Below are 25,311 nucleotides of genomic sequence, written 5' to 3'. Positions count from 1 at the left end.
ATCTAGCCTAAAAGCCTTATAAGAGTGAAATATCTGAGTGATGACACAAGAGATAAGTAAATTCGAGTAGAAAAATCACACATTCACTTGCTTGATCACCATATCATATCCTAAGTGAGAATTTAGGCCCTCTTTGGATTGATATAGCCATAAATTCACACCTATATGAAATTTCTTATCCGCTAGTCGCCCCACTGAGACTTTCATTAGCCTTTTCACAAACCAAAAATCATTTACCCAATAAAAATTAAAAAAAAAAAAAAAATATATATATATATATAAATATATATATATATATAATATATATATATATATATATACCTACTTATCTGGATAAGTCTGAGAAATAGGATGAGTGAAGAAAAGAAAAAAGAAAAACCTGTGTAAACAAAAATTAGTTAGTTGCTTCAGAAAAGAAAAAGAAAAGAAAGTTTCCATCCAAAGAAAAAAAATAATAATAAAAATAAAAACTTCAAAAATAGAATAAAATGAGTCAAAAAGCCAAAATAAAAAGGCTAATGATGGAAACAAAGTGTAGAAGCAAAAGAACAATGTTTTCTCTAGTTACATAATATGAAGACCCTATTGTCTCAGACTTGTCTTTTTGAATATCTATTTCCTTCCTTCTTTAACCAATACCTACACCCCGTATCACCTAATAAAGACTTCTAGCTCAATTAGGAATAGGTTGGTGTGATAGTAAGTGGTAGATGTGTTTGATTGACCTCAGATTCCTTGGATTGTCATTTAAATTGTGAGGAAACGTGTGCCCATTGCACACTAGAGTTAGCAAACTTGAGTGGAAAAATCAGAGTGTTATGTGTTTTGACACATTCCTTGTGAGAACTTACTTAGGCATGCTACCCAAAAGTTTCATAAACGGACCTGCCATTGCATTTCATATCATAGTTCATTGTATAGTTGTTTATCTTAAGATGATTTGATTATTATGCATGTATTAGTTTGAGTTTTAGAATGATAATTCTTGTTTAAATACTAGTGAGATGTATAGATCATTGAGACATAAATAAGGAAACAATAGTTTTATTTCTTAGTCGTTGTAGTATAGATAAAGTTTGTGAGTACCTTCACTGGAAAATTCTCACGAGGCTATAACTCGTCCACTAGAAAATTCCTAGTGGTTTAAGGCCTTGTTGCATATGGTCAATGCAATCGCACTCGGCGAAACGAGATTAGTTAGAACTCCATTTTTGGTCACTTATTCTAATTTCTCATATTTGCTTGAGGACAAGCAAAATGCTGTTTGGGGGTGGTTTGATAAGATCCCAAAAGTGTAGTTTTAACCCCTTTAACAATATCGCTTTTGACAAATTATGTGATTAATAAGTAAGAGTTAGTACTGCTATCATGTTCTTATGTATTTCAGGCATTGGAGTCGAATATGTGTAGAAATACGCCCCTTTTGTGAGATAAAGAAGCAAGGGTTGGTTGCTAAGAAGTTATATGATAAAAGGCCAAGATTCAAGGAGAAAAAACATTTTTAAAGCCCGGTCAAAGCTGAAAAGTCAAAGTAAACGCGGACTGAAACAGTGCACAAAAGTCAGCAGAACTTCCAAAAGCCGTATCTTTGGACTCAGACCTCAGAATTGGGCCTACCTTATGTCAAAACGACCGGCTCAGAAAGAGCTTTCCAGTGGTCTAAGTCTTGACCCAATCAGAAGAGCAAAAGTGGGCGAAAAGTCCGTGGAAGTCAAATCCAACTGAAAAGGCCTCTGTGGACTAAAGAAATTGGGTTTTGGGCTCGATTTTCCGGCCCAAAACATGGTTTCTAACCCCATGCACGAAAAAGTGGATCTGGTCTCCTCCATTTGTATGGAAAAAACTTAACTCTTAAGGAGACCTAGATTAGAAAGGAAATTAGGTTAAACTCCATTAATTAGTTCCAATAACTTGTTTTAGATCTAGTTTTCACATTCAATTAATTAGTTTGTTTTAAATTGATAAGTAGTTATTCATAATTTTAGTTCTACATTAGTTGTAATTTCAATTTTAATTCATGTTGATTCTTAGACTATTTGTTCTATTCGTTAATCAAGTTTATTTTAAGTTTAATTTAATTTAATTATGTTTTCCTATTATTGTTTATTTTTAATTAATCTAATAAAACTAGGCTAAAAACTCCATTAGAGGAGGTTAAGGAAGTCATGTGAGGATGATTGCTTGTTAGAATAGTTGTTATTTAGAATAAAATTTCAAGTTCATTATTATAAGTGTTTAGAGATAAACCTCATAATGATGAATTAGAGTTTAGAGCCACCATCAAAGAGATTTGTGGTGGAGCTAAACTCTCATGCTAGTGGAACCTTGATTCGAGAGGACTTGGTATTCACTAGGGATCAATATTCGATTCGATGACTAACTAATAGCTAATCGAATTGCATGGTGAAAATTTTTCCCCTTTATGCTCTTCCAATTCATTAAATTAACATTTTAATTGCTTAGTTAAATTAGTTAAATTTATAATTTGTTTTAGTTTAAATAAATCACAACACATTACTCTCACCATTGTTCCTTCTGTTTGATTAATTGAATTCGTTTATGTCTTGATGGTTTAAGAGTGGAACGAATCCTGACTCTATATATTGAATAAGTTTATATGTGAGAGTAAGAAAATAATTGATACCGTAAGAATTAAGTTAGAGTAATCTAGTTGAGTTTTTACGGGTTATCATTGTCTACCCTCGAGGCGACCATGATCATATCCTCCTAAATATATATTCATTGGAACCAGCTGACATTATATTGTTGTCCACTACCTTCTGCACCATCTTTAAGAGTTTAACTACTTCTGGTGTTGAAAACCCAAATGTATAATAAATACATAAATAAATAAATAAAAATGTATGAAGCTGTGTTGGTTAGCTTCACATGCTCTCTCGTATTTCTCTATCTTTATTGGCATTGCACTAAAGTATGCCCCCCAGGGTCGCCACTAAGATTTTGGGGGCCCAAAGCGAGCTCCAAAATCAGGGCCTTTTCAATAAGACATTTCTATATTATTGATCATATTATACACTATATTAAATGCCACTAACTTAATTAGTTGACTAGTGCTACACATTTAATCTAAACCAGCTGGGTTTGAATCTTGTTGATGAACACTTCTTTGTTCATAATAAGTTTGTGGACAGGCAACTGTTTGTTGTCCACAAGTGGAGTAGCTGCCCAAAAAAACTGTTTTACTGCCCAAAAATATTATTAATTTAAACTGCCTGAAAATGAATTTGACCAATAGAAATGTGTTGTTTGTAGACAAATCTATCCACAAATTTGGACTCCTTCTTTGTTTAAACAAAAAATAAAGGGATTGACATTAGATGGGGCTTAGAGACTGTATGTAGTGTTTAGGGTCTTTGCAGGGCCTTGTTTATTTTTTATGGACATTAATATGGGGTCCTAGGCTGCCTATGGAGATTACTGCCTAGAGCCAACCTTGTTTGTCCCACCTCAAAAACACCACTAGCTATCAAACGCAACCATTAGAGATACTTAAGTAATGTCCACGCTCTCGCTTGCTAGGACCAGTAGCAAAATGGAGTGATGCTACACAGGCCTACTTTTTAGACCTACTATTGTGACTTACTATTTGGATAACACTGGTTTGCATTGGAATACACACTGACATGTGTCTCAATGTAAATCAATGGTTATCATTAGTAGATCAATTAAGTAGGTCAATTAGTAGATTGTATCTTTACTAGTAGCAAATGGGGCAATAATAATATATTGTAGAGAGTGATTCTCAAAGACAAAATGGACAAAAAAATCACTCTCAAAACCACCTTTTTTTTAATCACTCACAAGGATCGGGTACATAAAAGGTCAAGTATACTCTTGATGCGAAATAAAAAACAACTTAGATAGATAAAATGTCAAGTTTACCCCTAACACAAAATAATAAACGACCCGACATATATAGTATGAACAATTACCTCAACATAATCTATAATCAGTGAGAATATCTATTTGGGTAGATTGTTTATATCTGTTTGGGGTATGAACAATCCTCAACATAAGCTATGAACAATCATTGTAAATATCTCAACATAATCTATGATCAGTGAGAACACATATTTAGGGTATGAACAATCACTGTTCATACCTCAACATAATATATAATCAATAAGAACACTTATTGGAGTATGAACACGTACTTATACCTATTTGAGGAATGAGCAATAAACAATCACTGTTCATACCTCAACATAATATACAATCAGTAAAAACATGTAAAGACTCAAATTTTTGTTAAGGGTATTTTCGTAAATTTCATATTTAACCTAGGGACATTTAGGTAATTGGTCGGTCGGGTTACATTTCCAACTTACGTAACTTAATGAAACTTAACTCAGACTCATAAGCCACGTTAGGTAAGCAACTCATATGCGAAAATTTGACAAAAATGTCGGTTAGCGGCTTTTTTCGAAGGACGAAGTTACGAACTTTTACGCGCATGAGTGGAGTTATCGTTATAGCCTGCGATGGGATAGAATGTAGGAAATTAAATTAAGCTGGTTGGGCCGGAAAAATAATTTCGACGCTAAGTCAAATTAGTTAGTGCTTAGGAGTTAATTATGCTTTAAGCCTAATTTGGATATATTGGGGTTGGGACTTAATAACTTAAACAAGTAAAAGACAAAAATAGAACAAAAATCGCAAGAGACCATTATCGCACCCAATTCTCTCCAATTTCGCCCAACACTGAAAACCAATTAGCTGGAAATCTGGTTCTGTGTTTTCCATATGGGTCAATGTGACTTGGGAAAACAAGCAAAACAAACATTAATTTTTTTTTTTTTTTTTTTTTACTATTTGAATCATTGAATGCTATTTTGTTATGGAGTGTTCATGCTGGTAGCACATCTTTTCTTTCACCTTAGAACAAACTTATTACTGAGTTTCGAGTAAAATATGAATCGAATAGTGGTGAAACGTCTCGTTGTTCCATTGTGCCGTAATACCAGTAGTCGTCGTTTCCTGGCTCTCCCTCCCATCTCTTCTCGTTTCTCAACTGACTCCAGTCCTCATTTCTCTCACCAAAATGAGGAAACACCTACTCAAACAGAAGAAGAGGTTCATCGCCATGGAGATCAAAGCTTTAGAGAAGGAGAACGGGGAAGAGGAGTTGAATACGAAGACGAGCAAGCTCAAGTTCTTCAAGCAGCTCTTCGTCATGTGGTTAGTCCATCCTATCTGACTTTATTGTTTGTTTATGATTTTAAATATGACCATTCGTTGGTAAAAAATTTATTTTTTCATTATTGTTATTGTCAGTACTAGTACAAATATTTTGTGTCAAACTAATTGGAATAGCAGAATTTTGTCTTGATACGTTTGGCTCCTCATACTAGGGATAGGGAAATAATCTCATGGTTTGATATTTTGGATTAGGTAAGGTTGGGATGGAGCGAAGCGGCAATGATTGCAGGGGCAAAAGAGGTTGGGGTTTCTCCTGCAATAATTGGATCATTTCCCAGGAAAGAAGCAACACTTGTTGAGGTATTAAAGTTTTTTTGTTAATATCATACTTTTTGCTACATACAAACATGCAATCTATTTGCTTGTGTGATGAACAATGGTCATATGAATTACTAATGCTGCCATGAAAATAGAGTTAAATGCTTATCTTACGACGTACGTTGATTTGATAGACTTGTTGTGTTTTTCTGGTAAATGATGAGTCGCAGTTCCTTTCCAGGGTAGCCTCTGCATGTGTTATCCCCAATTTTATAGAACATATTTTACATTAGCCACTGGCAGTATGTGTAACAAAAATCCTTTGCTGGCCCAAACCTCCTAGGCTTGATCAGTGGGCTCCTGGACACCGCCTATATAATGTAGGTCCTTGTTTTGCTTTTTCTTACATTGACTTGATAGACCTTAGTTGAGACGTAAATCCTTTTCAGGCTTCTAGCATATGGAGTAATGATGATCTTGCAAGGTCGATACCTGGGTCTGCTTTTCCTGCTATAGCAAAGAACGCCATGGACTTATTAGGGTTGGTACATTTTGTATATGTGTTCCTCTGAATTCTATGATAGGGTGGTTAGGAATACGGATGGCTATTCCCCTTAAAGCTCTTTATACGCTTAATCCCATGTCCCAAGATCCTTAGAACCGAAGATCCACAGAATAATTAAATTTTAACGCATGGCTAAAGTGGAATAGAAGGTATTTGGCTAAGTGATATTGTGAGTATCCATTTTTTCGCCCCCCATACCATAAGCAATTTCTCCTAGCCAGTTACGAATCAGAAGAATAGACAAGGAACTTTTGTTGAGGATGACTTTTATTCTACCGTCTAATTTGGAAAGCTGTGTATGAGTTTGGATTCACAGAGGGCTTTGGATCGATACTAAGGTTAAGTAGATCCTGGTAAGTAGAAACTGACTAGAACGTTTCACTGTCAGGTGGTCCAAAGTAGGAATGCACTTTTTTCTTGTGAACAATTCATATATATGCAATTGGATAACCCATTCACTAAAAAAACTTTTAATGTGCTCATCCACAGTAGCACATTATGTCTCTCAAAGCCCTCTTATCTCAACAGTCTAAGGTGTTTAGAAATTGTCATTTTGAGATATTTGTTTTTAGATGGGACCAATTTCTAGGTTTGGATATGTTGTGATTGGCTCTAGCTGTTTGGCTGTGTGTAGCGTAAGCTTTTTCGGCACTTTTTAGGTGGTTGACGTTTTTGTTGGACTCCTTTGAGATGTGGATGCTGTAACTTGAAGTGATGCAAGGTCTAAATATGCATGCTGGAAAGGCTGCTTAGGTGAGAGCTGGATCAGTTTTCTGAATCAGATTGTAATTGATCAGTCATCATAACATGATGAAGATCTTGATTCTTGACATCCCAACAGAGCTACACATGAAAAAAAATCTAGACATGTTTTCAGCATTACTTGATAACAAATGTAGAGATTCCCATGCGTGTAGGGTTCAGTCGATAAACAAATTTTTTACCAACAAGTGATTACCAATTTGCATTCTTGAGATACTGAAGAGGCCATAAGAAGCCACGAGTGGAACTCTTAGGACAAGGACTGTTATGGCTGGAGATTGCAACGAATATGTGCTTCCACAGTTAGAGTTTTTGATGCCATGGGATTTCAGATACTTCCCTGAGTCGAGTTTTGTGGTTATGAGACATTTTAGTTCGAGATTTCTGCAGTTGTTTGTGATTATAGTTAGAATTTTAAGTCCATGCGTTTCTATAGACTGTTGGCATTTTCTCATCTGTTTTTTTCATTGGTCAAACACTTTAATTTGCTGTCTAACCATGACAAATTTTTAGGGTTATGTGCTAGCCTAGTGTGATGTTAGAGTTGCCATTACTGGAAATTATGTGCAGTGGTTGTGTGCTACGATCATATTTCTTGGTCATAATTCACTAAGAGTTGGAGATTTAGGACACTTTTTTTTTTTGAAATGGTTATGGGGTTGAGACAGACCCCTACTGTTGATTAAACTTCAAAGAGTTACATACCTCCCTAAGAGTATGATCATTAGAGTTGGAGATTTAGGATACGTATGTTGCCAGATCAATGGCTTCTTTAAATAGATGTTTTTTGGTCATCATTGGAGTTTTAAGGTGATAAGCAGACAAGATTTTGATGTTGCGTTGTGACAATTGTCAAACTGGAAACGTGAGTAAAAGTTAACTATCTCTTACCCCCCCACCCCCGGAACACACACAAAATTAAAAAAGAAGAGTATAGATATGTAGGAACAGTAGGTGTTTACTGAACTTCGGTTCTAGTATTAAGGGTTTTCTGAAGTCATATCGATGTCGTTTGTATGACTGACTTGGTGACAAATAATTCTGTGCTTCTCTACCTTCCATTAAATATCATATAATTCTTAATTTATAAAATATAAGCGTTGCTGAAGTTTCTGTTTCTCTCTCTCTACTCTTTTTTGTTTGATTAGTTTTGCTGGAGTCTTGTCATGACTCATGAATGGAAGTAACGCATCTGGTTCTTGTTGATGTTCATTTTCTGTATCTTCTTTTTTCCTGTTCGTAATTTGTTTTCTTAAATGCACTTTTCAGAGGCACTTGAAGTTTGAGGGATGAACTTGAGTACCTTGTCGAAATAAGGCTGTTACATATTCTTTTTATGTGACTTCTTCAATTTGTTGTTCCAGTATTTTATGGATGACTGCCTACAAAAACTGATCGACAGAATTGACGTGGAAGAGGATTTGAAAAACCGGATACAAAGTGAGAGGATTGCAAAGCTTGTTCGGATTCGGCTGGAGATGCAAGCTCCTTACATAGCCAAGTGGCCTCAAGCACTAAGCATTCAGGTGTCTGATGAGATCCTGTCTTGTGAAGCTACTAGCTGTACTACCTTTGTAACATGGACACTCCATATTGTTAAAACAATCTGTGTCGGACACACAAACACTCGGTTACTCGTGTCAGACACACGGACACACGTTGTGCATATGATTTCTAGCTAGGGTTTCTTCTAGACCCTAAAAGAGTAAGAACATAATAAATTTACATAGTTACAACTCCATGAGATGCCTCTTTCATAGTTATTTATTTTTGTAAGGAGACAACTTGTAAGGTCTTGAGCCCATGAATTAGTTGTGACTAAAGAATAATCATATTTGTTTTTGATTAGCTGTGTCCCCGTGTCCTACTTATATAGGTTGCCGTGTCAGACACCGATACACGTGTCCAGGAACGGGCCCATGTAGGACTTGAATACCCTCAATTATGAGAAAATGTTATACATTTAATTCATGTTATCCTATAAGATTATCCAGAAGGGTATAAGGCTACATGATATCATCTTTTTAAAAATACAAACTTCAATGATTCATGAAAACTTCTGAGTTTTTGCTTTCTAAAAATTAATACGGCTAAAAGTCGTATGTTCAAAGCTAAAATTCCACTATTTTTTTATTTTTTTTTTATCAGGCTCTACCCCCAAATATCCCAACAAGTTTCAAACAGCGAGCGATGTTGGTTGATGAAATCTGGCACGCTGCCGGTGATCAGGCCTCAGATGTCGACTGGTATCTGAAGCGCACTGCCCTTGGAGGACTATATTCTGCAACAGAGATTTACATGCTGACTGATAAGTCACCAGGTAATATCCTCTTTACTGGTGTGATTTTAGTTTCTTCTTTTTCGACTGGACATGCTTGGTGCATAACTGGACTATATGGTGATACCAATGTCTGGATGATCAAGCAGAGGGTTAATTGTGGGTGCTCTTTTCTACTGTTTGCGTATGGTTTTTTGTATGAGGATTAAACTCTTGCAATGAAGACTTGTATGTTTTCAGCTAAGTGCAATAGTAGATAGTGTGGATCTGGCTTAACAAGTGTTTGTTAAAGAAGGATCTGATTAGTTTACACCCCCTCTGGAACTGTGTAAAGTAATCTTCATTTGTGTATACCTGCATTCTAGTGTTACCTCAACTGAACCGTTATCTATACCTGGTTCTGAATGATAGGTTTTCGAGATACGTGGTCCTTCTTGAACAATCGAGTTAAAGATGCATTTGATCTGGGGAAGACTGTTCAAGAGGTAATCTCACTACATCTCATTATGTTTGTTATTATGGGTACTGCTTTAATTTGTGAATGTTGACATTGATGACAAGTCTTTGTAGGCAAAGTATTTGGCAGAAGCTGTTGGTGTTGGCATAGGCAGCTCATTGCAGGGGTTCATGAAGCGAGCATCTCGTGGATGAACATATTTTCTGCTGATCTGTAGCTTCTTCTGCTCCATGATATGAATTACTTCTGCTTATTAAGTTCTGAGCTCATGAGTTTTGATGAATTCATTTTAGTAAACATGAAATGTCAATTATGTGGTATATGTTTACTGATGAGCTCGACATAAAAGTTCCAATTTATAGTTTATAACCTCATTCAAACCGTACTTGTGGAGACACGGTGAATGACACGATATGTGTAGTGTGGATATAATTTAGCGCTCATACTAGTGCTGTTGTTTTGAGATGCTGATTTTTCAGCCATCAACTTAAGAGCATGTTTAACAATTTGCAACGGTCCACCTGTGTAGTGTTTGCACATTCCATATTTTATAATGGGAGTAACAGCGTACAAGGGACAAGTCAAAGTTGGTACTTTACTAGTAAATCCATTGAGCACATTCCAAATTTTATAATGGGAGATTAAGAGGGATGAATAGGAGAAGATGGGACACAAAAACAAACCAAATAACATTTTGGTACTTTATTATCACCACGGATTATCACCAAGTAAATTTTCCCTGTCAAAAGTAGTGGAGTTGAGGATTCGCTACGTAGTAGTATGTGGGAAACTTGTAAAAGAATTCTGGGCAGGAGGCATCTGTTGTCCCAAAATCACAATCCAATCGATGCCATCAATTTCGAGCCCACAAACAAATTCTGACTTTAAATGGGCCTACAATCCATAACTAAATATATCATTGAGTGAACATTCCAAATGAGCTTCGCCATGGATCTTGACTGAAACTCATTTTCTCTCCAAAATCCTAAAAAATCATGCTCCAACCCTAAACAAAAAAATGTCCTCCTCCTAATCCTCCTATTCCTAAACCCATACACAGCCAAAACCCTCCCAATCCTAGGCCTAGACTCATTCCTGACAAGCCAATCCCATCTAGACCCAAAAGCCACAAGTGACTTCTTCCTCTCTAAAAAAATCCCTCTTCTCCTCCACACCCACCATCCCTTCTCTCCAAATCTCCATCCCACTCCACATAAAACTAGTTGGTTCCTTCCCTTCAAATTTTATCTTCCCTCATTTCCAATACCCTTTTCTCTGATCATTGGTTATAATCCACACCACCTTTCTATCAAACACTCTCTTCATTTAGACATCTCACACTCTTCTCCTTCTCTGTCTTCCCTTCTTTTCGACACCATTAAGTCCCAAATCGATCAAACTCCGTCTACTCTCCTACGGTCTAGTCTTCATTCCCGCGAATGGAGTATATGTTTATTTACTTAACTTGAATTCTCAAGAGAGAGGTTATGCTTATAAGTATGGGACTGGGGATTCTTCCTTGGGAAAGATAGGTATATTTGGATTGATTTGGCCGCGGGGCCGGTTGATTATGGTCCGGCTTTATCGGGTGATGGGGTTCTTCCAAGGGGCGAGTTTCATCCACTGGCCGCTTTACATGGACGGCCCAAGTCGCAGAAAACGTTGTTAGTGGATTTGGCGTCGTTGGTTTGGAGTGCTTATCAGGTACTTTTAGTTCCTTCTTTGAGAATACCTGTTACATATGAGAATTTACTTGTTGTTCAGTTTATTCGTGTTCATGGTGCTGAGAATAAGGATATGAGTGGTTTAGATTGGAAGTCTGTTGAGAGGACGTTTATGGATGAGGTGAGTAATGGTGGGTTATTGTTGGGTGATCAGTCTTTCAAGTTTAGGAACTTAGAATGTGATTTTTGAGGAAAGTTCGGTATGTTCGTATGCTATTTCGCGGTCTGTAAATTCCTACACGTCGAGGTTTTTGTTTGAGAATTATACTTTGATTGTTAGTGAGTATTTGGATTCAAAACGTTTGCATCAGATACTTTCTGATGCGCAAGGTGAGATTAAGAAGGCAGCAAACGTTCTAGACGAGGAGTTTGGTAGAGTTATTCCTGTGTATGTGTTTGATTTGGACTTGAATAAATTGATGCTGCTTGATCGGTACCACCAGTCTGTTGCTTTTAAGGATATGGTTATTGCGGTAAGGACTAAGAGTACTCAGACAGTGAGTGATTATAGCTGCAATGGTCGTCATGTGATCACACAAACACGCGAGCTTGTGAAGCCACTAGTAGGATCTATCCTACAAAGTATGTGGGGAGTCGCGCCAACCCATTTGCTGTGGAGTCCTAGACATAATAGTACACTGGTGGATTATACATGGAGTATTGGACAAACGCCATTCGGGTTGTTTTCTGAGACTTCATCATTGTCGTTTGTATAGAAGGACGCAGTTCGCAGAAATGTTCTGTTGACATATTTGAATTACACTATTACTAGGGTTCTTGATGTGTTTGAGGTGATAGCAGCTCATGGGGGATATCAGTACCTTCTTAGGAAAGGTCAACACGCTGAGTTTGTGCAGAGGTGGAATCTGCTCAAGTACAAGCTAGAAAAAGCAGTCTCTGCAATGTCTCATTATGATTTTGAGATGGCTTTGTATTTCATTAGGTCTTCTGATCATGACGAATATGCCATTCACTCCCTTGTTTACGAAGCATCACAAGAGTTGGAAGCCTCTCTTGTATGTTTTAAGGATCCTCCTTTTCCTTGGGCTTCGGTGTCAATAGCAGGGTTTGGTTTCATCGCTTTCTTTTTTGTTTAGGCCAACAGAGACAAGATCTTTAGAAACAAGAGGAAGCAGTTTTGACACTTCTAAATCGTTTTGATGTTTGTATCAGTTGTATGTCTTACAAATTACAACCATTGCCATTATTGGACAGATGTAAATTTCAAACAAAAGTTGAGTACTTTTTTTCTCCCCTAAAATTTGTTGAGAAAATTACAATCAGAATGTGTATTTGACCTTGTACTTTACTTTTTGGTTTTGATTTCTTACTTGTGTGGTTCCGAAAAACCAAGTGCCAAATGAATTGTTATTTTCCTAAATGCATTTTCCAGATGGTTGTAATCTTATCTGCTTCCTGTATTTCATGCAAAATCATGTTTCAGCATGTTCTCTTGATCATACGGAATTAAGGTTCCTTTTCCTTTATAATTAGGCTATTACGAATCAGATTGCTGTGCTGAATTAAGTTTGTTTTTCTAGGAATGAAATTTTATCATAGTTTTGTGACATATGAACTGAACAGACAATTGAAGTGTGCTGTATGCTATACCCCTATTGATCGTAAAATTTTCGGTTTTAGCTTTACAGAAGTTTATGATGTTTTTTCAGATTATGTTAAATTAATCATTTTTTATTGAAGCGGACTAACTTTATGTATCTAAATTAAATTTTCCTTATGGTGTCCTGTACATATGTTGATACCCTTGAGATTTAGGACTCCCGACTCTGAATGAATACTATGTCTTTGATTTGATTTTATTTGTGGGATTTTTTTTGTCTGTCTGTCTGTCTGTCTGTCTGTCTGTATGGAGTATGGACTGGTATTCCTGGGTATCTCGTTGTACAACTCTTAATTTGAGTCCCTACATAAGAAATTCATCTCATGATTACCAACTGTTCTAGATAACATGTCAAGGCTCGTCAGCCCGCCTCTATGTGGCTAGAAGTGATCCAAGTTATCTGAAAAAGCCATTTATACATGTTTAGTTTGTGTGATGTGACTATCTCTTCTTGAACCAGTCACAACAATAGTGGGTGCTGATGCTTTGCCAGGGGTTGTTGGCGGTATAGAAGAAGGTACCAATCCAGTAGATATGGGCTGTAATGGACAATTAGGGAGAACTAGCAATGAAGGTGAGCAAAACATGAGGGAGGCAAGTGAGTTTGAGACTTTGGAGGCAAGTGAGCATAACATGCAGATGTTGTTGGGCTTTGTGGAAGGTGGTGAGGTGGCTGTCAAAGGAGTGGGTGAGACTGAGCTATGCAGTAGTGCTATTTTTGGTGACGTATCACGAGGTGGTGGTGCTGAGCTATCAATTAGTGGTACTGCAGGGGCAGAGGCAGAGGCTGGCTCAATTGACAATACCGTGCACGATGATCGCATTCAGAGGATGCGAAATGAAAATCTTATCGAAGGAAATGTTGGTGCTATTGTGAGTATAATTTGTCCAAAACAGTGACTACTCTTGTGATTGAATCAAGTACATGGTTGTGCCATTAGCAGGGGCTTTGGGGATATCATCTGGTATGGGAAGAACAGGCCTTGCAAAACTTTTTGGGGAAATACATGGAAATAACAGTGAGTGTGGGACTGAGAATACTAAGGGGCATGATTTGGACACTAATCAGACTATTATGGAAAGGGAACATGAAGATGATCATGTGGACTAACTGCAATTTTCGCCAATGATGTCACATTTGCTAGCGTTTTGGTAGTTAGTTGCTAGCGTTTTGATGTCACATACCACTATTTGCTGTAGACAAGACCTCATGTCCTGATTGATGAAGAGGCTGCTCAGGAAAACTGTTTACCTGTCCGAAAAAACTGTTTATCTAGCCTACAAAGTGTTTGAACCAATGAGAAGCTGCTTGAGAGCAAGTCCAATGGAGCAACTATATTGGACTGCTAAAAAGTGCCACATAGGCCCTTTAGCAGCCCAGCCAAATTTGGCAGTCCAAATTCGAAAAACCAGTCCAATAGAAACTTTTAGCAGCGGGTTCGTTCGGTATATATTTATGCCGTCTGTATATTAAATTGCAACAGACGGCATAAATTCTGCCGTTTGTACACTCCAGACACTATAATGCACGAATCTCTTCTCAATTCACTATTTCAATTCTTTAATCCCTTACTCATCTTTTTTCTTCACTCCCAAAAACCAAAAACAAAAACAATTCACTATTTAGTTACTCCTTTTTATGTTCAATACTCATAAATTTCACTATCTCCTATTGAAATTCTCCTAAAAACATTCACTCCGTTTACTTAAGTATATTCTATTCTAAAGCCTTTTTTGAAATTTCGTTTTGAGATTTTTTTACTCTTTCTAATGAGTAATAACAATGTGGAAATGTGGTGCACGTGCATCTTTTACGATGATTACATCAGAAACCGAGAAATGAGGTAAGTGTTGAATTGTGTTCTGGTCTTTGCATGAGACTTTAAGTTCAGTAACTCCAAAAGCCCAAGAAACTAAGCCTGTGGGCTTGCTCGATCGATGGTACATTGGTAGCTTCGCATTGTGTTGCATACTAAATAAGTGTATTCATTGACAATTTCCTTAACAGCTATATTAGTACTTGAAGGGCATGTGGTTGGCAAGTGTCAATTTGACATTCGAGTCATCCTCTCCTAATAAAAATCTCAAAATTTATTTTCTAGTCTTGACTCACGGTCAGCCACAAGTCCCTTTAGAATAAGAAAGGAAAAAAAGCAAAGTGGTCACGGATGTTTTGTTATTTAGTTTGAAACAACCTACTTATTGGCTACTTGCATAGAATGGTTGTTGGAGTGCGTGATATTTTCTACCCCACAAAAAGGGGTAGATCTTTCTCCACCGCTGGTGTGCTTTTCATATATTTGGAAATTGGAATCGCCTTGTGTCCTTATTCAGCAGGCCCCAGTGTTTAAAACGTTATTCTAATATATTTGACGGGGTTGAAAAATTTGAAGGCTTGAAACCTTGAATGGCTTTATAAAATGAACAATATAATATACCTTAGGATGTGAGGCAGAGCCAGTAGGTTGCGTGTTGTGTATCAAGCAACTGAGAAACAGAAGAAGCTATTGCCACAAGCTGCACACTCATCGTGCTGCTCTGCAATTACATGGCCATCTCCAAACAAGTCAAAATATATATTTTAATGTACAAAGACTAGAAATTATGCTAATCAAATCTTATTCTTAGCTTTAAACTACTAGAGTAATGCTCAAACTACACATCAATTATACACCAAGAAATCACACATTTAACAATGTTATTTACAGGTATGACAACACGAGAATCCCAATACTACTTCTCTTCCAAACCTTTTTATAAGCTTATATATGATTAAACAAAAATCTGATTAGATCTCCCTCTATATCCTCCACAACTTTGCACGGCCTAAATTTGTGGTACAACCTAGTTTGTAGCTTCTACAAAAGATTTTTTTTTTAACAGCCCATCATTTTATATACATTCCCATATCTTTGGTATATAACTATAACTATATATAAATAAAGGGAAAGATATTATTACTTCTCTTCTTCCAAACCATTTAAAAACAAAATGTTGCTAAGGAGCTCGTCGACACCTATTCTAGGATCACTTCTTTCATCATTATCAGAAACACCAAACAGAGATTTTGACGCAACCAATAACAATATTAACAAACCTTCATTATCAAACTCTGGTCATAAAAGACTATCATTCCTTCATGGTGCTCATCCAAGTTTCAGCTCATTCGCATGCAACTCATCTTCCTTTAACGGGTTTTCTGATATAGATCAAGAAACCAATACTGGAAGCTTGGGTGGTTTGAGAAGAGCTCAATCTGCTGGAAATTTAGAAGGCTTAATTGACATGGATGAATTCCATACTTCCAATAAACCTTCATTGAGATCTTCAAGAAAACCTCATCACTCTGTTTTGCAAACCATTCCTTCTTTTTCAGTATATAGTACAAGAAATGAGGAGGATGAAGAAGAAGAAGAGATGGAGGAGGAAGTAGAGGGTGAGTTGAGTGAGAAATATGGATTCTTGAAGAGGGCTATTACAATTGGTGATAATATAAATGGTGAGTTTAGTTTTGGAAAGAATATGGACTTGGTAATGGAGGAAGAAGGTGGAAATGAGTTGAATAATTTCGGTGACAACGAAGAGGAAGAAGAAGGGGAGCCCAAGAGTCCACCTCTTTATTTGGCAAAGGGACTTGGTATGGATTTTGGTTTTGGTGGTGGTGATTTTAGTATACAAGAAATCGGTGGAGGGGACCGCGACAATTCGAGCATGGAAGAGTATTATAAGGAGATGGTTGAAGAGAACCCTGGGAATTCTTTGTTTCTAAGGAACTATGCTCAGTTTCTTTACCAGGTAGATTTTCTTTTGTTGTTAGTTGTTTCTTTGCTTATTTGTTACTTCTAATTAATATTTCTATGTTGATACATTAGCTGTTTTATTAGAGCCTGCTCAAGTTGCATCTTATTCAATCATTTCCATGCTTTTAATTAGGAGCTTAAATACTTTGGATGTTTTGGAAGGGAAATTATGAGTATGAAAACATGAATAAGACCATGAAAATTGTATGTGATGAAATTAAGTTCATGAATGTTAATAGGTTTAGTTTCTGATGTTAGGCTTGTCGTCCATCTACTAATCTACTATGCAATTCTAGTTATTACATGTCTGAAACCTGAAGGAGTTGACTATCATATTATAGTGTTTTGGCCCTTAAGAGGGTCTGGTTTGTGGAATTTGTCGATAGGGAGGTGCTCTCCATTGTGAAAATGGTGGATATGTAGGCATAGTAGAAGGGACAGGGCATTTGAACTGGAGATTGGTTCCAAATACTTTGATATGCAGAACGCAAATGGTTGATTATTCGGATATTGAGTTTTTTGTTTAAGTATTTGGTTTGATTTTTCTAATGTTTAAAAGTAATGTTCTATCTTTGGTTTGTTAGTTTAAAATATCTAATACAGTATTAATCATTTCACAGATGGTCTATAAGGCAATTCTTTGATGCACAGTTTTATTAAGTGATTAGTTTGTTGCTTATATATTATTGCAATTTGCAGCTATGTCCTGTTTTATTTCCCTGTTTAGCTCTTAAACGAACCAACACCAATACAATGTTTCATTTAACAAGCAACAGATAATGTAAGAGATGAGTTTTTTTGTTGTAATGTTCCAATGCTTCTTTTTACTAGAAACTAGTAGAGAAATACCTCTAGAACCAGTGGGGCAACGCAAGTAAACACTGTACATATACCACATTGTATAACCCTGTTAAAGTATAAGAAGTGCGTCAATTAGGAAGGGACATAAAAGAGATCAACCAATTTGTAGTATTTTGTCCCTGCAGCTACAGTATGTAGTATATAATCAGCATTCGTATACCACATTCCTGTTCTAATATCCATTTCATGTGTTTCATATAGTCCAAGGGAGACCTTCAGAGAGCTGAGGAATACTACTCTCGTGCTATACTATCAGATCCTGGAGATGGAGAGATGTTGTCACAATATGCTAAGATAGTGTGGGAACTGCATCATGACCATGAAAGAGCTAGTAGCTACTTTGAGCGGGCAGTTCAAGTTGCCCCTCAGGATAGGTGTGTAGATTCTCAAAATCATTTCATCTTTCGTAGAAGGTAATATATGGTCGTTACTCGACAAAGTCACTAACCAAAGTTTTCTGTTTGCAGTCATGTTCATGCGGCTTATGCTAGTTTCCTGTGGGAAACAGAAGAGGAAGAAGAGGAAGATAATTTACAGCCAGATCGTGGGGGAATTTCACATTTACAAAGCAGAGTCATGACTTTTGCAAGTGCTTGATTGTCTCAGTAAACTGTTATATGGTTTACATCGCTGATAATCCGAAAGCAAATACATAATTTACTTTTGTAGTATACCGCAGTGTCCTTGGTAAGACACTTTTTTATTCTATTGAAGTTTTACATTGTCCATTATTAATCAAATAAATGCAAGTTTTTTGTATTCACCGGCTCTATACAGATTTGAGAGCAAAGAGTTAATACTACAATCTAGGGGTCACATATTTTCTGTGCTGTTTTGATAGCAACGCCAGTGAAGGCTGGCCAGGGTCTAGTTATAAACATGAACCTTCAATATAGGAACTAATTTCATTTGTCACGTATCCTTTAGTTGCCGCAGGTTTTCCTCTAATGAATAATCTACTAACAGATGATGATGATCTAGTAGAAGGATTTTTCAATCTGTTAGGCTGGGATAAGGAGTTGAAGACTCCGTGTGAATGCCAATGGTGGTATGACCCAGCCCCCTATCCATTTTATCACCAGATTTAAGAGTACTATACATATCTAAACTGCTTTCCTTTGGTAAAAGTTACAACCGAAATCATATTTTTGATATAACTTTTGGAAAAAGTCTTTTGCATTAATTTTTTGTTCATTCTCTCTCTACAAATTTTTCGCTGTTCGAGTACAAATATGATGTTGTGTTTGTACGCATGGTTCATTGGAATTGAAGTGCTACATTTCTTAGAATGAAATTCATTCTATTTTGGAAGACAATTGCTTATCAACTTTGAGCACCGAGAGGGAGCAAATTTGTCTTAAGGACATAGTGATTATTACTAGGATAATCACTAGGCTCAGATTTAATTATTGGAAAATTAAATTTTTTTGTTGAACTAAAAAATCTGTTCGTTTGTTGAACTAAATGTTTGTTCATGATATATTTGGTATATTAATTTGATTTTCTTGTTTACTTAACAATAAATATATATATTTGGAATAAGGTTTCATACAAAGAAAATGTCTAGTAACCGGAAGAAAATACTTGAATTGGCAGCAACATACCAACATAACCTTGAGGCTGAAAAGAACATGTTGACAAAGAATCTACTACGCACTAATTTGCCATGTGTAAGTGTGTAACAACTAACCAGTACCAAGTATTCGTGCGGGTGTTTGGTAAGGTGTTAAAGTTTCTTACTGCACCATTAATCCATTACAATCAACTCACCAATCCTGCTATCAAGGTAAAATGTGTCCAGATTCTCAAGTGATCTTCCCACTAACAAAGTAAATGAGTAGCGGCTAAATGGCAGCTTAGTGGTTTTTGTACACATGCCCAGAGGTGGTTTCAGGACTACCAGTTTCAACTTTCATATAACACTAGCTTGGGTGTCCTAACCTTTGGAGTATGAGCCGGATTCAGCATTACGGTTCTAAAATCCCAACCAAGTATGTGTGTTGCCTGGAAGAGAAAGCTAGCTTAGAAATTATGTTGCCTACAATGGGAAAAAGTAGCTGTATGAAACTGATCGGATTGCAGGTGCCGACTAGCAAAGTCGGAAAAACCTTTGGGTGATGATACTAGAGGTTTGGGGCTCGAACCCGCCCGCTAGCATCAAAGAGTTACTGGTCTCATTTAAAACGGGTTTGCCAATCAATAGTCATAACGTTAGATACATAGGACCTCTAAAATGTTTGAATACATCAGAAAAGGAAGGGTTTATTAGTCTATAGTTCTATATACACTGGTAATGAGAAACTTAGAACAAGAGATCGTCCTACTGAAACTCAAAAAGGATGAAAGTAGATAGGACCTAATCCTTGGATCCAAACAGCCTTCTAGGATTGACCAGGACAGCCCTAACACCGCCAACCAAACAAGTACATTGTGAAATCACCTTTTATTAACTTTTGAAGTCCTGATTGAGAATGGTAAATGCACATGTGTTGGAGTTCAAAAGAAATGGCACAACGGAGGATATGTTCTTAACACCAAGACGCACACATTTAGGTTCTTCAGATCATCATAGTCACTCAGACGTGGTACCATTAGCAGTTTGCTACATCTTTGCTGGAGTTGCAGAGGAAATATATAGCTCATGTTCATCAGCTAAGGCAAAGCGGTCTGAGATTGCCAAATTGGTTCCGAGCTCAAGTTCTCCGCCTTTTGCTCTGGGTTATGGATTGAACTTTTTACTCTATGTTTCTCTATAGTCATGTATGCATGTTTTTTTTTATAAGTTTTTGTCATATATGCATTGTAAAGTGTAAATTTGGAGAGAATAAAAATCAGAAGTTGTAGCAAACAAGTACATGATCAGCGTATGCATTTTTAGACCCTTGATTCATCCAAAAGAGTGAATCAATGGCAGACAGTTTGCTATGAGGCAGAATCCCAAAAGAATATAATTTCTTAACAATTTGTCAATCCCAGGATTTAATATAACATTCAAAAGCCTACACGGCCTCATCCCATTAAATCCGGCAATGCCAATTTTCAAACAAGTCAAATAAAAATGAAACCGATACCATCTAGGCATCCACTGATATAAGCATTAAATAAAGGAATTATATATTTTCCATTGGCTATATATTCTTTACTAGCCCAACTATGGGTTTTTGCTTCTCCATAATTTTTTGCAGCAGGACGAAAACTTTTGGTTTTCTAAAATCTTTATTTTCATCATCTTCTAAGCGCGCAAATGACCAATTATTAACGTTGTTTATTTTTCATGTGAAAAGAAAACTTAATCTCGTAGCGCTTGGATCTTACAACTTGAAAAGTGTCCCTAACTAACCCTAAAAACAATCATGAGAACCTACATATAAAATACATGTTGATATGTGGAAAGGACTTTAATACTGATTCTTTATCCAAATTACTTTTAGCATAGTTAAGAATAAAAAAATTAAAACCACACATAGAATATAAAACTTCATAGAAATTTCAATTACATATATATATTCTGCTCGATATATATTATGTGAATATACCATGGTTTATACTACACCCCCTTACAATATAAGTTAAGTGCTAATAATTTGTAGATATGATCTACTAACTATTGACAACATCTCTACAAAAATTCATTTCATTTGAAAATCTTTAACCACACTATCAAATGAGTTGAAATTTTATAGAGGTGATTTTCATGGTTAGTTGAGAACATCCACAAAAAACTAGGTTATAATTCACGTTGTAGGTAAAGTTGCAAGACATAGTATAAACTATGGTATAAAAAGTGTAGTAAACGGAACCTGCCCTCCTATATGTATATAGTAGACCTGTGCATACGCACCGGCTCTTTTAAAATCTTGGTCAACAATCATAACTATACGTATAAAAATTTTCTAACAAATTGTAATTTCTATTTTCGTCGCTAATCCGTTTTAATTTTCTAACAAATTGTTTTAATCAAGTATTAAAAACCCGTTTTAACATATATAATTTAGAATCACATTTCTAAATTAAATCTTGACCATTAAAATAAAAAACATTTCAAATCAAGTTTTGAAAGGGTTAGAGATTTTGGAATGATATAAAATTTTGTAGATGTGATCTCTATAGTGGTAAGATCATACCTACAAAGTATTAGCCCTTTGTTCAACTTATAAAATGGTGTTAAGTGATAACATCTCCACAAAAATTCATCTCATTTGGAAATCTCTAACATAGTTAAAAATCGTTGTCAACTTTGAATTTTTTTTAACGGCTCAAAATTTTCGATTTTGCAATCATCTTTTGACATAGTTAAACATTATCAAATGAGTTGAAATTTTATAGAGGTAATCTTCATGGTTAGTTAAGCACATCCACAAAAAACTAGGTTATAATTCACGTTGTAGGTAAAGTTGTAGGGCATGATATATAAACTATAGTATAAAAAGTGTGGTAAACGGAAACTGCTTATATATATATATATACGCACCGACTATTTTAAAAACTTGGTCAACAATCATAACTATACGTATAAAAAATTTCTAACGAATTATGATTTTTGTTTTCGTCGCTAACCCGTTTTAATTTATCAACAAATTGTTTTAATTAAGTTTTAAAAACCCTTTTTAACATATATAATTTAGAATCACACTTCTAAATTAAATCTTGACCATTAAAATAAATATCATTTTCAAATCAAGTTTTGAAAGGATTAGAGATTTTGGAATGATATAAAATTTTGTAGATGTGATATCTATAGTGGTAAGATCATACCTACAAAGTATTAGCCCTTTGTTAAACTTATAAAAAGGATGTTAAGTGATAACATCTCCACAAAAATTCATCTCATTTGGAAATCTCTAACATAGTTAAAAATCGTTGTCAATTTTGAATTTTTTTAACGGCTCAAAATTTTCGATTTTGCAATCATCTTTTGACATAGTTAAACATTATCAAATGAGTTGAAATTTTATAGAGGTGATCTTCATGGTTAGTTGAGCACATCCACAAAAAACTAGGTTATAATTCACGTTGTAGGTAAAATTGTAGGACATAGTATATAAACTATAGTATAAAAAATGTGGTAAATAAACGGAAATTGCTTATATATATACACGCACCGACTCTTTTAAAAACTTGGTCAACAATCATAACTATATGTATAAAAAAAATTCTAACAAATCGTAATTTTTATTTTCGTCACTAACCCGTTTTTATTTTCGTCGCTAACCCGTTTTAATTTCCTAATAAATTGTTTTAATCAAGTCTTAAAAACCCGTTTTAATTTATCAACAAATTGTTTTAATTAAGTTTTAAAAATCCGTTTTAACGTATATAATTTAGAATCACACTTCTAAATTAAATCTTTAACATTAAAATAAATAACATTTTCAAAACAAGTTTTGAAAGGGTTAGAGATTTTGGAATGATATAAAATTTTGTAGATGTGACAACTCTTTGTTGGTACAAAAGGGACAACTCTTTGTTGGTATGGTGTGCTATGTAGTGCAACAAATTTGATTAAACTTATGTTCCCAAAATGAATGAGAAAAAATATACAATCTTATTCAGGAAAAAATATATAGTTTTAGAGTGATACTGTGATTACATTTTTGTTTGAAGAAAGTCCTCACTGAAAAATAGTTCTGTTTCTTTGGAATAGTTAGTTATTTTTGACATTGTGGGTACTGTTTTTTTGGGTTTTGTTTGGACTTGGAATTGCATGAACATGTCAGCGTTTTGTCTCAGTTCAACAAGTATAATGCATGTCAGCATGTGTTAACTGAAAATATTCATATTCATATAAGTTTTTGCATTTGGAACTCTGTTGTTTGAAGTTCTATTGCCCATATTCACCATATCCAATATGGTTTACTATGTTTTTGAGTATTTTGATTGATACGGATTATGAGAAGGCTGATTGGGCAGTGGTCATAGCTTTAGTAGAAAGATGGTGGAGTAGAACTCATACATTTCATTTTCCTTGTGGGGAGTTAGAGTTCACACCACTAGACTTCACAATGATTTCTGGGTTGAGTATCGGTATAGGCCAACCGATACCTTTTCATACAAATTATGAGAATATGGATAGTATGCTTATGAGTTTTCCTCGTTTGGGTGTGGATGCTTATGATTCTTCTGGGATTAAGCTATCTCATATTAAGACTGCATATATGGAACCCCTCTTGCATCCTGATACACGAGCGGAGTTAGCTTTGACCGTTTCTACCGGGTAGTGAGGGTCGACGTCAATATGTTAGGGCATTTTTGATGTTTTTATTGGGCATGTTTTGTTTCCCAATGGTCATTCTGATGCATTTGGGATATTATGCTTATGTATCGATTTGCATACTATGAGAGATTATGACTGGGTAGCTCAATATATGCCACATTGATATCGGCGTTAGATAAAGCTTCACGGACATTCGGAAGTAGAAGTCCTCGGATTAGGGATTCACGGGACTTTTAGATATTTGGTTTTATGAGTACTTTCGATGTCTTTGTCCTAACATAGACATGATTGTTGATACTTCGCCCTAGATTTTGCTAGTTGGTCAGGGCCTCACTTGACTCGTAACAGAGGGCATATTAGGAATAATATCTATATGGCTCGTGCTCAGATTGATATTAGATCATTGTCATCTATTGAGTGGAGACCTTGGCGTTTGTCTACTACCTTTGATGATCGGTTATGCAAAGATGCTTGTGTGTTGTCACGTCCCACGAGTTGTTTGCCGCGACGCGGATTTGTATGGTTTAATCTTGTGGCGGCGGATGTTGGAGGCAAATGACTGGACGTTATGGAGTTCCATGTGCTCCCATGCCAGAAGTTAGTTGTAACGCCCATATTTAAAATACGTATTTATTTATTTATTTATTTATTTAATTATTTATTTAATATTTGATTGGTTTGGATTTGGGATACGTGGGCCTGATTTTCTAGGCCTGAGTCTGTGTTGGGCTTGGGTTTCAAACCCAAGTATATAATCACATTGTTCTAGATAATAGGATTTTGGGAGAATAAAAAAATAATAAAAATGGAGGCAGAGATAGAAGCTAGATTTTCTAGAGCGTTGGAACGCGACGATTCGGACTAGGAGGATTTGTGGAGCTTGGGATTAAGGTGAGTAGTTATTTTTACTATTTCACTAAATCTACAGTTTTCCGTGTATCGGTGTATACGGACATTTTCTCTGTCCAAGGTTTATGTCTGTTATTACTACTAAATTTCCTGTTTTTATTTGGCGTTTTGTGTATTTGGTAAATTCGGTTGGAGTGTTAAACTGTGGAATACTTAATAGAACTGTTGAAGCTTTGGAGTTTCGTTAATGGCGGTGAGCCAAAACAATGATCATACAGATAATGATTTGGATTTGTTTGTATCGATTGGAAGCTGTTAGATATTAAATCTTGTTGGTTGATTAAGGGTTGGACGTCGGGATGGAATTTGGGTGGATCATTGAAGCTATGAAGCGAACATGCGTTCATGGAAGCGATCCATGAAATCTCATCGCCTTATATTATGTTGTTGTTTTTGTTGTGTTATTGTTGTTATGTTTTGGTTGAGGTCGGGAGTTTAGAGAATGGACGTCGGGATTGAGGAGTGGGGCTGTTCTAGTTAGGCTGAAGCTCTGTAAAAAACGTTAATGGCGGCCAGAGAATCGCCAGTAAAAGTATGGGAACTGGGATTGTTGTGTTTTTTGATTGGTTGTTGATGTATGATTAAAGTAGCTAGTGTATTGTGCGTGAGGCTGTCGAATGGGGGATGACAAAGCTCGGAGAG

At 35.9% G+C, this 25,311-nt stretch overlaps 3 protein-coding genes and 1 pseudogene across 5 annotated transcripts; all 4 read left to right on the top strand.

Moving 5' to 3' along the window:
• Positions 1-4,623: 4,623 nt before the first annotated feature.
• Positions 4,624-10,053, top strand: LOC147506234 (uncharacterized). 2 transcript variants are annotated; one of them, XM_086558475.1, is made up of 6 exons: positions 4,624-5,199; positions 5,413-5,520; positions 8,170-8,331; positions 8,954-9,125; positions 9,495-9,568; positions 9,654-10,053. In XM_086558475.1, exons 1-6 carry the CDS (start codon positions 4,933-4,935, stop codon positions 9,732-9,734), a joined length of 864 nt encoding a protein of 287 aa, XP_086414601.1. In that variant the 5' UTR covers positions 4,624-4,932; the 3' UTR covers positions 9,735-10,053. The 2 variants fall into 2 exon arrangements, with proteins under 2 accessions (XP_086414601.1, XP_086414600.1); XM_086558474.1 differs by having other exon boundaries at positions 4,756-5,199; positions 8,170-8,379.
• Positions 10,054-11,037: 984 nt separating this feature from the next.
• Positions 11,038-12,672, top strand: LOC147506233 (uncharacterized; annotated as a pseudogene).
• LOC147506232 (uncharacterized) lies at positions 12,342-14,497 on the top strand. 2 transcript variants are annotated; one of them, XM_086558472.1, is made up of 2 exons: positions 12,342-12,481; positions 13,346-14,497. In XM_086558472.1, exons 1-2 carry the CDS (start codon positions 12,442-12,444, stop codon positions 13,783-13,785), a joined length of 480 nt encoding a protein of 159 aa, XP_086414598.1. In that variant the 5' UTR covers positions 12,342-12,441; the 3' UTR covers positions 13,786-14,497. The 2 variants fall into 2 exon arrangements, with proteins under 2 accessions (XP_086414598.1, XP_086414599.1); XM_086558473.1 differs by having other exon boundaries at positions 12,374-12,481; positions 13,379-14,497.
• Positions 14,498-15,546: 1,049 nt separating this feature from the next.
• On the top strand, positions 15,547-18,305 carry LOC147506231 (uncharacterized). Its single transcript, XM_086558471.1, has 3 exons — positions 15,547-16,680; positions 17,748-17,920; positions 18,014-18,305. The coding sequence occupies exons 1-3, from the start codon at positions 15,877-15,879 to the stop codon at positions 18,141-18,143; spliced, it is 1,107 nt and encodes a 368-aa protein (XP_086414597.1). The 5' UTR covers positions 15,547-15,876; the 3' UTR covers positions 18,144-18,305.
• The last annotated feature ends 7,006 nt before the right edge of the window (positions 18,306-25,311 follow it).

The sequence above is a fragment of the Coptis chinensis genome, chromosome 4, assembly GCF_015680905.1.
Source record: "Coptis chinensis isolate HL-2020 chromosome 4, ASM1568090v1, whole genome shotgun sequence".
Taxonomy (NCBI): domain Eukaryota; kingdom Viridiplantae; phylum Streptophyta; class Magnoliopsida; order Ranunculales; family Ranunculaceae; genus Coptis; species Coptis chinensis.
Note: the sequence above shows the minus strand (reverse complement) of the source record. Positions and strands in the feature narration are given on the sequence as shown.